This window comes from Nycticebus coucang, chromosome 16 (genome assembly GCF_027406575.1).
Source record: "Nycticebus coucang isolate mNycCou1 chromosome 16, mNycCou1.pri, whole genome shotgun sequence".
Taxonomy (NCBI): domain Eukaryota; kingdom Metazoa; phylum Chordata; class Mammalia; order Primates; family Lorisidae; genus Nycticebus; species Nycticebus coucang.
Window position 1 is genome coordinate 58,040,326 of NC_069795.1, and position 13,693 is coordinate 58,054,018.

General features: G+C 42.1%; 1 protein-coding gene and 1 pseudogene across 1 annotated transcript; both read left to right on the plus strand.

Annotated features, from left to right (window-relative positions):
- Positions 1-1,749: 1,749 nt before the first annotated feature.
- Positions 1,750-2,119, plus strand: LOC128568118 (cytochrome c oxidase subunit 5B, mitochondrial-like; annotated as a pseudogene).
- A 9,515-nt stretch (positions 2,120-11,634) lies between these two features.
- Positions 11,635-13,475, plus strand: LOC128568043 (bifunctional purine biosynthesis protein ATIC-like). Its single transcript, XM_053565724.1, is given in 3 exon segments — positions 11,635-11,809; positions 11,811-12,129; positions 12,131-13,475. Coding segments are annotated over 3 exon segments (1,701 nt in total). The 5' UTR covers positions 11,635-11,666; the 3' UTR covers positions 13,370-13,475.
- The last annotated feature ends 218 nt before the right edge of the window (positions 13,476-13,693 follow it).

Here is a 13,693-nt window from a genome sequence, read left to right on the forward strand (position 1 = left end):
AAAATAAGTGCATAAAATAAACGCATGCATGAACTTAGGCATACTAGTGACATTGGTTTCACAATTCTTATCACTTTAGTATCAAAAAAATAAGAGGAGTTTACTGAATTCATGCTGGAGCTAATTTTTTTTCCTCCTCAGCTAAAAGAAGGTATTACTTTGTTGCTCTTCTTAATTGATGCTTGGAAAACAGAAATGGAGTGATAAACTCAAATGAATAAATGAACCAGTAGCACATAGCACAGAGGATTTTATTGTTTTTCTGGCACTGTAGATTATTTCTTGGCATAGGAAGCTTTTATCTACCAGTGACAAGCTAGCAAACAACTAGCTGAAAGGTGCACAGAAATTTATATTTCATTTAAATAAAAAAAAAAAATTTTTTTTTTTGCAGTTTTGGCCAGGGCCAGGCTTCAACCCACCACCACCCCCAGTATATGGGGGCAGCACCCTACTCCTTTAGCCACAGGCACTGCCCAGAAATTTATATTTCAAAGGAAAAGAAAATATATACTAAAAATAAACATCCTCCCATTTCCCAGAAATTTTTGCTAAATTTTACAGTTACACTAGGCCTTGAAGAAAGTATGTTTGCATCAAAGAGGAAGCAAATGTTTACAGTTTTGGTTTATTCTAAACCAAATTAAGATAAAAGTAATCAGAAATCAAATCTATTTTTTTTTTTTTTGACACTGTCTCACTGTGTTGCCCTTGGTAGAGTGCTATGGTGTCATAGCTCACAGCAACCTCAAACTCTCAGGCTCAAGAAATTCTCTCACCTCGGCCTCTGAAGTAGCTGGAACTACAGGCACCTGCCACAGTGCCTGTCATAACACCCAGCTATTTTTAGAGATGGAGGTCCTGTTCTTGCTCAGGCTGGTCTCAAACTCCTGAGTGTAGGCAATACACCTGCTTCAACCTCCCAGAGTGCTAGGATTACAGGCATGAGCCACCTTGCCCGGGCCAAATCTATTTTTTTTATGGAGTGAGGGCCTCAGTTTAAGTCTAAACTATGTTGATCTTCAGATTCATTTGTCTCCTCATAGCTGAAGAATTGGTGACCCAAGACTCCCAAGAGTCTATAAATAGGCAAGCCTGTGAACCTCTATTATGGGAGCAGTAGCGCCTCCCAAAGGAAGACTGTATAAAGTACTCCTGGGAGTTGGAATAATGGGACAGGATGTGAGAGGAGAGGATCTCCCTCTAAGCCGAGTAAAGCCCTAAGGCCAGAGGCTACACAAGGCCACAATGGCTCAAGGCAAATCTACCATCAGCCCGTTATGAGGAGAAATGCAAGATTTTACTACAGTCTAAGAACAAACAGAACTGATTTATAGTTTATGATCACCTGATTCATATTGTGCATTGGGATATTTCACACTTGCAACTGATGCATTTTGTTTGCCCTCTAGGACAAGGGTGCACAAACTCTGTAAGTAAATACTTTGGGTTTGTGTGCCACATAGGTCACTAGCATTTTATTCCCTATTTTTTGTTCTATCTTGACAATATATTAAAGATGTAAAAAAGCATTCTTAGCCCACTTGTCAAACAAAAGCAGTCCACTCCTAGGACCTTGGGCCTTGGTCTGGTATTGGGGGAGCATAACATGATGGGGATAGAGAAGCTCCTTCTGGTGCCACAATTACGACTCTCAGTCAAATTGTCAAGTTCTTTCCCCAATCCTGAACATTCACGTCTGAGACCTAGAGCTGTGATTAAAAAATAAATAATGGACTTGTGGTTATGATGGCTTCAAGGTTACTTGGCGGAGCTGGAGCTCTGGCCGCGCAGGCCCTGAGAGCCCGGTTCCAATGCGTCGGCTGCAGTGCGCTCCATGGCAACTGGAAGTGGTGTTCCTACTGATGAGGAGCAGGCGACTGGACTAGAGAGGGAGGTCGTGATGGCAGCATGGAAGGGACTGGACCCACACAATATGCTACCACCCAAGGGAGCCTCTGGCACCAAGGAAGACCCTAATTTAGTCCCTTCTATCACCAACAAACCAATAGTGGGCTGTATCTGTGAAGAGGACAACAGTTGTGTCATCTGGTTCTGGCTGTGATGCCCTAATTGTGGAGCCCATTACAAACTGGTGCCCCACCGGTTCGCACATTGAGGCCCCTGCACTAATTTACTCAAAATGTGCTGTAAAGTTTCTTTTTTCCAATAAAGACTAGACATTGCATTGGAAAAAAAAAATTAAAAATAAATACATACATACATACATAATGGATGACTCTGTGCCAGTCCTGGAGCCCTGGGCAGCAGCACTCTTAGCTCTGTGCTCTGGGACATGGCGCTAGAGTTGTGGAGATGGAGGACGCTTTCCCCAGTTCAGGTTACTTGAGGAGCAGGGACTCTGTACAGTAGCTCTTGAGCAGGGAGCTGACTGGCCTACGGGAATCTGGGGGAGAAAACAGGGCTGTGGCCCGGAAGGGGCATTAGTAGTCACTGCAGCACAGACAGCTCTGCCCATGGACATCAAGCTAGAAATCGATGTAGAAAAGGAAGACTGTGACAGGTGTCACGTGGGAGCTGGCAGGACTGCGTTTACAATCACCTGTGAGACACCTCCTGGAGACATCCCGGAAAAAAGGCAGCAGGGATTCTGTAGAGTGGAGACAGAGCCAAAGAAACACTGTCTCCTATTGTTAGTGTTATATTTTAATCCAAAGGCTTAAAGCTGCTGGAGAATACATGTGCCCTGGGTCTGTCAGATTGGTCTTGGTGTTGTTTTCATCTCACACAAAGTAAAGTAATTGTTTTCAAATAACATAGTGAAACTATTGACCAGAAAACCAAAGCACCAATGCAAGTCAGACCACTCAGCAACCGCCTGCACTTGGAAAAGTCCTTTTATGATCCTGGACTCAGATTGTTCATATATTTAGAGATTAATGCAAAAATGTCTAAGGGCTCCTCTTGTTTCAAATGTGTCCTACAACCATTTAATATTAAAGCCATTAATTAACTTATAATTGTTTATTGAGTCACTTTCCACGATCCAAACAAGGTGACGAGTACTGAGACTGTAGAAGGGAAGAGAGTCTCTGCCCTGGAAAATCTCTGTAAAATAACCCAGCAGTCACCACCAAGGTAAAGTTGGGGTAGAGGTGCAACTGGTTGTGGGGAGATTATAGAGGACAGACATTGCTGAAGACCAGAACCGGAGCACAACCTCTGTGTGAACGCTTTATTGAGCAACAAGAATGGGAAGATGGGCAGCACCTGTGGCTTGATTAGGGCCCCAGCCCCATATACCAAGGGTGGCAGGTTCGAACCCAGCCCTGGCCAAACTGCAACAAAAAAATAGCCAGGCATTGTGGCGGGTACCTGTAGTACCAGCTACTTGGTAGGCTGAAGCAAGAGAATTGCCTAAGCCCAAGAGCTGGAGTTTGCTGTGAGCTGTGATGCTACAGCACTCTACCGAGGGTGACAAAGTGAGACTCTTGTCTCTAAAAAAAAAGGAAAAAAAATAAGGAAAAGGTGTTTTAATAAAACACAGCTGAGATCTCAGTCTCACTAGACATCTCCCCACAGCTGTACAGAGCCCTCTATGCTTCAGAACAGCCTGTGAAGGGTGAGGATAGGGCATAAGGACTAGGAGTCTACCTCTCTCTCCTTGGTCAAAGTCCGTATTTTGAAAGGAATTCCCTCCCTTACATGTATGACCTGGATGCAGGATCAGGGACATAAGAGCACAGGCCACACTGTATCGTACTGTGACTCCGGGAGTGCTGGGGGGACCTGAATCTCAAGGGGCTCAGTAGGGACCCAGACATGAGGAGTTTTGCATTCCCATCATGTGGGTGTGACAGAGCCATGACAGAGAGTGGCCGTTACCTGAGAAAGGCTGAGAAAGGTGGCAGAGTTGTGGTGATGGCATGGTAGGGACTATTCACTGAGCAAGGGGCTCAGGTCCAGAAAGGAAAGAACAGCAAATCTGGGGAGGGCAAGAATTGAGGCCAAAATAAGACTGAAGTAGAGTTGAAAGGCTTCCCAGAGGAGGCGATGCTAGAATGGCAGCTGGAGACAAAGAAGGAATTTCCAGATAGACAAGCAAGGTATAGATAGGGTGCGAGGTGGTGGGAATCACAGAGAACTGACAACAAGAATTTTCAGTCTGAAAGAATGATATTTGGAAAAGTAGACGCTGTAAAAGAAGATAATCAATTTGGTGAACTGCAAGCACCGCCTGGCTGGGAAATCATGATGCAAGAGCGAAGAGAAGCCACTTCATTCCAGACAGTCATTCTGCCGTTGCCAATTACCAGCCAGAAATCGAACCGGCAGAGGGCAGAATGAGAATATTTTGTTATACATAAATGTCAGGATGAAGAAATGAATGCCTAAACGTCATTGTTTATTTATTCATTCATTGAATTATTGAATAAATATTTGTTTTGTGCTTAGTGGGTGTAAAATATTTTATTGTACTCAAGATTTAAACCACAGAAGAGAAGTCCTTGCATTCAACATAAGCTGTGATATTCTGACACCAGGATATTTTCAGAGACTTCTCTTCAATCTTTTTAATTGCTTCATTTTATGGTTTTGATTGCTGGGGTGTGCGTAATGTGTGTGTATGAGTGTGTGTGTGTATATGAGTACGTATACATATGTTTTAAATTTTTATATTTTCCTAAACAGAGATTCATTAATTCTTCATCCTATACTTAACCCTATCATATGCACCATCTGTGAGATCAGCATGAAAATTTGTTAATTAAATATTGACTGTCAGAATATTTTAAGCACTGACAAAGTCAGAAACAGATCACTGCTCTTTTCTTGCCTCTGAGCAGTGGTAACATACATTCAAATGTTACCTATAAAGAAAAAAAATGTGTGAAAGGATTTCTTTTTATTCACAACTTTGAATGTCGCCACTTAGGTTCATCTGAATGATACTTTAACAAGCTGTGATTTTTGCTAAGCCATTTGCACTGCTGGGTTTAAACATCTTTGGTATGCTGCTTGCAACCTTCCACTCTTTTCTGTTTTTCTGGCCCACTGCCTCTAATGTTCCAATTCCAAAATTTCTTTGACCTCACCTGGGCCTAGAGTCCAGTGCCCTCACCTTTACTCACCGTCCTTCACTCCACTCATGCCCTTCCTTCCCTCTTTTCTGGGCTCAGATGTCACGGTCCATGGTTGTAACACCTCCTTGTGTATGCCCGCGGCTCTCTCCCATCACACTTTCTTACTCTACTTAGCTGAGAAAAACCCTCAATTGTGATTAATCCAGCTCTCTGCTCATTCTGTACTTGCCCCTGTGCTATGTTTGGGACACACACACAACTATGCTGACAGATCTCACTTCAGTGCACACCCGGTGATCTCTGACATGGGCCCTTGGCACTGCCCAGGAAAGTCCTCTCCAGTCCCCGAGTCTCTTTCTTCTTTCACTCTTCTAGACAAACATTTGGTACCTTCCCCCTTGACCAGTCCTCTTCCATCCTCACTCTTGGCCAATGATTTTAGTTCTATTTTTCTTAGAAAACAGAATGGATAAGAAGAAAACCACCTACTCTTGAACATATCAACCACCCTATTTGTATGTGTGCCCCTACACATCCACATTTCTCCTGTTGGTCCAGTGATTTTCAACACGTGTGCTGCGGCCAATGGTGTGCCATGAGGTGTGCCACAAAAATTTTTAAAGATCATTAATTAAATTATTTTTGAAAGAAGTTCAAAGCACCGTAAGTATATTCTTTCTTATTCTTTTTTTTCTTTTTTTGTCAACTTAATTTAAGCGTGTCATGGAAGTTTAACCACAGGTTCAAGTCTGTGAGATTAAAAAAAAAAAGGTTGGAAAACACTGTGTTAGTCAATGTATAAACTCCCTGGACTCCTATCTGAGGACAGCCTTCCACTTGTCCCTGGATTCCATCTTCTTCAGGAATGAATATTACTATAGTTCATTCTCTCCTTTCTCTTTAGCATCATCAATTTTCACTCTCTTTACCTGTTCTTTTTTATCAGTCTATAAATGTGCTCTATTTCTCCCACTTCAAAACGAAATGCAAAAAAACCCTTCCTGACCTATTTCTCTCCCGCCCCATTTCTTTGGTTGCATTAATTCTTATCTTCTCCTTCAATTTATCCATGAAACTCCAATGAGTTTTTGCTCCCAACACGACCAAAACATTGATTGTCATAATCACCAATGTGTAAAATCCAAGGGTCAATTCTCAATTCTTAGTTTCCTTGACTCATGAACACCATTAGACGGAAATGACCATTTCTGCTTCATAAAACATGTTCTTTACTTCATATTTGAGATATCAAGTTCTCTTCTCACCTCACTAACACTTCTTTTTCAGTCTCCTGTCTGATTTTTTACATCTTTCAGACCACTAAATGTTGTGCTTCAGCTAATTGCTTCTCTTCTCTATTTATCTCCTCTCTCTAGGTGACTATCGTGGCTGTGGCTTTAAACACCATCTATATTCTGACAAGGTTAAAATTTCTATACAAAAATGGAACATTCTCTGGAATTTTAGACTCATATATCCAACTACACACTAAAAATTTCCACGTAAATATCTAGTAGACATTTGAATATATCCATAATTCCTATTCTCTGCCCCCACTCCACAAAAACCTGCTTCCTTCCACCCATCTTGGCCATTGGCAATGGAGTCTTCCAGTTGCTCAAGATAAAAACAATTCAATAACTGTTACTTTTAAATTGAGACATAATTCACCTGTCATAAAATTTACTCTTTTTAAGCACATAGTTCAGTGGTTTTAGTATATTCATAAGGTTGTTCAACCATCACCACTATCTAATAAGACCTTTATTTTATTTATTTTTTTTTTTTGAGACAGAGTCTCACTATGTCACCCTCGGTAGAGTCCTGTGACATCACTACTCACAGCAACCTCAAACTCTTGGGCTTAAGTGATTCTCTTGCCTCTGCCTCATGAGTATCTGGGACTACAGGTGCCCGCCACAATGCCCAGCTATTTTTCTGTTTGCAGTTGTCATCATTGCTGTGTAGCTGGCCCAGGCCGGGCTCGAACCCACCAGCCTCCACGTATGTGGCTGGCACCCTACCCACTGAGCTACGGGCACTGCCACTAATAAGAACATTTTTATCACTCCCCAAAGAAGCCCTGATTTTCTCATACTTTTTGTTATTTTTTGTTTGTTTGTTTTAGTTTCTTTGTTTTAGTTAGAAAAATGTAAGCTAAAACTCCAATGGGATATTGTTACAAACCTATCAGAATGGCTAAAATAAAAAATAATGACACTCCAAACACTGGCAAAGAGAAAGTGGACCACTCATTCATTGCTGGTGCATGTGAAAAATAACACAGCCGCCCTAAAAAGAGTTTGGTACTTTTGTCTTTGTTTTCCATTTCAGGCATTCTTGACTCCTCTTTCTCACATACTGCATCTAATCCATCAGCAAATTCTTTTAGCTCTGCACTCCAAATAAATCCACAATCTAAACATATCCCATCACTTACACGGTTAGAAAATATTCTGCAGAATTACAAAGCCAGTGTCCTAACTGGGTCCATTGATTCTCAACCTTGTTCTCATCTCCACAAAATAGCCATCGGGAGCCTTTCCAAAATCTAACTTAGATTTTTTTCAATATACTCTTCCCAATCCTTGTATGGTTTTCCTTCACCTTAGAGCAGTGGTTCTCAACCTTCATAATGCCGCGACCCTTAAATACAGTTCCTCATGTTGTGGTGGGCCCCACACATGAGGAGCAGTGTCTCGGTTCCTAAGACCATTGGAAATATGTGTTTTCTGATGGTTGTAGGTGACCCCTGTGAAAAGGAAAAGGGTTCTTCGACCACCAAAGGGGTCACAACCCACAGAGTTTACTGCCTTAAGGTAAAATCTAACTTGCAATTTGCTTCAAGGCCTTGTGCAAGGGGTTCTCCTGTCAGTTCTCCCACCCCTCTCTTGCCACCCTGCTGCTTGCTTAGTGGGCTCTGGACACACCAAGCTTTTTGCTGCCCTTCATATACCCCTCCTACTTCAGCCTGCCTGAGTCTCTCTCTCATCAGTCACCCACGAGGCTGCCTCCCTTGCTTCCTCCAGGTCTTTGCTCAAATGTCACCTTAACCATGAGTCCTTCCCTGAACAGTTTGCACAAAATAGTATTCACCAGCACTCCCAATCCTCAGGGCCTATTTTAGTTTTTTTACCCTGTAATGTGGATTTCCACCCACATACCTATTAATATATCCTCGCTTATCTATTTATTGTCTGATTCCTTCCATCTAGTATATAAACTCCACAAGGGTAGAGGCTTTGTCCCAGAACAGTGCCTGGCATATAATAAGCCCTCGATTCATATTATTTGTTGAATGAAAGATAAAGGAAGGAATATATGAACCAGGACAAATAAAGAAGGTAAACTAAGTGAGACACTCTGTAACAGTGGTTCTCAACCTTCCTAATACCGTGACCCTTTAATACAGTTCCTGTGGGTTGTGACCCACAGGTTGAGAACCACTGCTTTATAAGTTTATAACAGAAGAATTAAATGTGGGGGTGTCTGTTAAGAAGCACTATAGAACTGACATTTTTTTACGGAAAAAAAAAGAGGTTTAAATAGTGTAAGAAAATAAATATGACCAATCGCAGACTGTGATATGTGTAAATATTTAGTATGTCCCAAAGAGAGAGTCTTCCTATCTGAAACTGTCTAGCTAACAGTACCCCTTGTCATAGAAGCAGATCTTCATCCAAGTCTATTGAGTCTTTTTCCAACTTGTCCTGGATGGCCAGGAGGAAGGTAGCAAAGGTTGAATGAAAGAATGTATTCTGACTCAAGGACACGTATTTCATCACTAGGCAGCCATTTTCTGATTGTGCTATAGATCCTGTTTCCACATCCACAGGATTCAGGCCCCAGGGTTATCTCTGGATACCCATTACCTGGGTTGTTAAGTACTCATGTGTAAAGAAAATAAACCAGCCCCAAGAAAAGAGAAATTTCCCCCAGACGTCTACACCTTAATAAATGAGGGCAGTGGCAACAAAAAAAGTCTGTTTCACAGATTAAAATCAGAAGGAAGGAAAATTTTCTGCTAAGAGAGGGGGGAACAGGAGACTAGCCATCAACAAGATAAACTATAGAAAAGCAATTGCTAGTGTGTAAACTATTCCCCAAAGCACAGTAAAATTGATGCACACATTGGAAGATCTGGGCAACTGCTAATGAATCTCTCTAGCAGAATGAGAAACATTAATAAAAGTTCATATTTGTTGAAACATTTATTAGGTTACAGGTCCTTATGTAAGCCTTTTAGCCATATTCGTTCATTAATTCCTACCAGAGCCTTTTCAAGTAGATGTCAGTATTATCTGTTATAAGATCTATGAGGGATTTGGAAAAAACCTCATTTCTTTCATCCTATCTTTCTTTAATTAACATTTATTGAGAGGCAGAGAGATTAAGTAACCTGGCCACATAATGAAAAAGTGAGGGGGCCAGGAGCTGAACCCAGATAATCTGGCAGCCGAGCTCATCATCTTTTTTTAATCTTTATTGAGATAAAACTCATATGCTATAAAATTTATCTCCTAAGGTATATAATTAAATGATTTTTAATATATCTGTGAAGTTCTGCACCTATCAATACAATCAATTTTAGAACTTTTCATCAGTACAAAATAAAGTCCATATCCATTGTTAATCATTTCCCGTTTTCCTATGGCTCCCCAACCCCAAGTCTACTTTCTGTCTCTATGGAGTTAGGTCTTCTGGACCTTTCAGATGCGTGCGCATAATATGTGGTCTTTCATTCATCCATGTTGTAGTATATGTCTATTTTCCATTTTCTTAAATAATAATTTCATTTTATAAATATGCCACATTTTATCTATCCACCCACAAAATGTTGAAGAATATTTGGGCTGTTTTCACTTTGGGGTTATTAAAAATAATGCTTTTATTATTAAAATAAAACATTCATGTGCAAGTTTTTGTGTAGATATATGCTTTCATTTCTTTGGATATATTCCTAGGAGTACAGTTGCTGGGTCATATGGTAACTTGGTGTTTAAACTCTTGAGTTGTTTCTTTTTTTCTTTCTTTCTTTTTTTTTGAGACAGAGTCTCACTATGTCACCCTCAGTAGAGTGCTATGACATCACAACTCACAGCAACCTCAAACTCTTGGGCTTAAGTGATTCTCTTGCCTCAGCCTCCCAAATAGCTGGGACCACAGAGTGCAACCTCGTCTCTAAAAACAGCAAGGCATTGTGGCAGGCACCTGTATAGCTTGGAATAACTTGGGAGGCTGAGGCAAGAGAACTGCTTAAGCCCAAGAGTTTGAGGCTGCTGTGAGCTGTGACACACGTCACTCTACCAAGGGAGTTATAGTGAGACTCTGTCTCAAAAAAAAAGGAAATAAAAGAAACTATGAAGTCCTAATTGTGTCTAAATATTCTGGGGTTACTATTACCTCTTACATTGCAGAAACTTTGTGTTTTTCTTCTTTGGAAGTTCAGCATGCTATTCTTTTCACATAAAATGGGATTTGGCTAATTTGAAGTTTGAAGTGAACAAATATTTATTAAATCTATGATATATACCAAGGACTGTTATAAGATCTCTGAGGGATTCAGGAAAAAAAATGCATTTCTTTTTATCCTAACTTTCTTTAATAAACATGTATTGATCAAAGTGCCACTCACCAGTGCTGTGCAACAGAAGTTCAAGGATGGGCTGGTGCAGTGGTTCGCACCTGTAGTCCTAGCACTGTGGGAGACTGAGGCAGGTGGATCTCTTGAACTCAGGAGTTTGAGGGCAGCCGGAGCAAGAGCAAGATTCTATCTGTACTAAAAATAGAAAAAAAATCTGGGCACTGTGGTGGGTGCCTATAGTTCAGGTAGTTGGGAGACTGAGGCAGGGGGATCACTTGAGCCCAGGAGTTTTAGGTTGCTGTGAGCTAGGCTGATACCAGGGCACTTTAATCTGGGGCAACAGAGTGAGACTCAATCTCAAAAAAAAAAAAAAATCTTAAATAAGCAAAAATTTGCTATGCCAAGAGGCTAGAGCATAATAGAAGACTGTATTTGGTATGCTTGTTTTGTTTCTTTGGTAGAGCTTATTAAGTGAATCTTCCAAAAAGCTTTCCTTCTGCTGGATCCCAGGGACATGGAAGTCATCAGTATCCCACAGTACTTGGAGTACCTCTGCACCAAGATGTCTGGCTGATTTTCTGCACAGTCACAGTTTTACTTGAAAGCAAGAATTGTCCTAGCTCCTTTCCATTATTCCAAAAAGTTTAACACTCAAAGCAGGGTCTAATTAAAGAAACTATTGGGCTCGGCGCCTGTGGCTCAAGCGGCTAAGGCACCAGCCACATACACCTGAGCTGGCGGGTTTGAATCTAGCCTGGGCCTGCCGAAACAACAATGACAGCTGCAACCAAAAAAAAAAAAAAAAAATAGCCGGATGTTGTGCCAGGCGCCTGTAGTCCCAGCTACTTGGGAGGTAGAGGCAGGAGAATCGCTTGAGCCCGGGAGTTGGAGGTTGCTGTGAGCTGTGATGCCACTGCACTCTACCCAGGGTGACAGCTTGAGGCTCTGTCTCAAAAAAAAAAAAAAAAGAAAAAGACATTCCACACGTGGCGTCCCCAGCCGCCAGCTGCTAGTCCCCGGACCCTGCTGCTGCAGCCATGGCTCCTGGCCAGCTCGCCCTATTCAGTGTCTCTGACAAAACCGGCCTTGTGGAATTTGCGAGAACCCTAACTTCTCTGGGTTTGAATCTGATTGCTTCCTGAGGGACTGCAAAAGCTCTCAGGGATGCTGGGCTAGCTGTGAGGAATCCTGGCTCATAATACCCCAGCAGATAATGCTGACATGGACAGACTTGATTTCAATCTTATAAGAGTTGTTGTTTGTAACCTGTATCTCTTTGTGAAGACGGTGGCTTGTCCAGATGTAACTGTTCAGGAGGCTGTTGAGCAAATTGATATTGGTGGAGTAACCCTACTGAGAGCAGCAGCCAAAAACCATGCTCGAGTGACAGTGGTGTGTGACCCTGACGACTATGTGCCAGTGTCCACAGAGATGCAGAGCTCCGAGAGTAAGGACACCTCCCTGGAGACTAGACACCAGTTAGCCTTGAAGGCCTTCACTTCATACGGCACAGTATGATGAAGCAATTTCCGATTACTTCAGGAAACAGTACAGTAAAGGAGTATCTCAGATGCCCTTGAGGTATGGAATGAACCCTCATCAGACTCCTGCCCAGCTGTACACGATGAAGCCCGTGCTTCCCCTCAAAGTTCTAAATGGAGCCCCTGGATTTATAAACTTATGTGATGCTTTGAATGCCTGGCAGCTGGTGAAGGAACTCAAAGAGGCTTTAGGAATTCCAGCCGCTGCCTCTTTCAAACATGTCAGCCCAGCAGGTGCTGCTGTTGGAATTCCACTCAGTGAAGATGAAGCCAAAGTCTGCATGGTCTATGATCTCTATAACACCCTCACTCCCATAGCAACTGCATATGCACGAGCAAGAGGGGCTGATAGGATGTCTTCATTTGGTGATTTTGTTGCATTATCTGATGTTTGTGATGTACCAACTGCAAAAATTATATCCAGAGAAGTATCTGATGGTATTATTGCCCCAGGATATGAAGAAGAAGCCTTGAAAATACTTTCTAAAAAGAAAAGTGGAAACTACTGTGTGTTTCAAATGGACCAGTCTTACGAACCAGACGAAAATGAAATTCGAACACTCTTTGGTCTTCGTTTAAGCCAGAAGAGAAATGATGCTGTCATCAACAAGTCATTATTTAGCAATGTTGTTACCAAGAATAAACATTTTTCAGAGTCTGCCATCAGGGACCTCATTGTGGCCACCGTTGCTGTCAAGTACACTCAGTCAAATTCTGTGTGCTACGCCAAGAATGGGCAGGTCATTGGCATTGGAGCAGGACAGCAGTTTCGGATCCACTGCACACGCCTTGCAGGGGACAAGGCAAACTATTGGTGGCTGAGACACCATCCACGTGTGCTTTCAATGAAGTTTAAGCCAGGAGTGAAGAGAGCAGAAATCTCCAATGCCATCGACCAGTATGTGACTGGAACCATTGGCGAGGGTGAAGATCTGAGGAAGTGGGAGGCACTGTTGGAGGAGGTGCCTGAATTACTAACTGAGGCCGAGAAGAAGGAATGGATTAACAAACTAAGTGGCGTTTCCATTAGCTCTGATGCCTTCTTTCCTTTCAGGGATAATATAGACAGAGCTAAAAGGAGCGGCGTGTCCTACATTGCTGCTTCGTCCGGCTCTGCTGCTGACAAAGTCATGATGGAGGCTTGTGATGAACTGGGAATAATCCTCGCTCACACAGATGTTCGGCTCTTCCACCACTGATTTTGTCACATGTTGTTTTATAGTTTGCATATGTGCAGGTGAATTCATGTGTAGAAGTTCAAAAATAACTTGGTTTAAAAAATAAATATTAAATCTTAACATTTGGGAAAAAAAAGAAAAAGAAAAAATGAAACTATTGGTTAGTTGATATCATTGAAGTATCACAATTTCAGAATAAACATTTGATCAAAAATAAGGAACTCGGGCGGCGCCTGTGGCTCAGTCGGTAAGGCGCCGGCCCCATATGCCGAGGGTGGTGGGTTCAAACCCGGCCCCGGCCTAACTGCAACCAAAAAATAGCCGGGCGTTGTGGCGGGCGCCTGT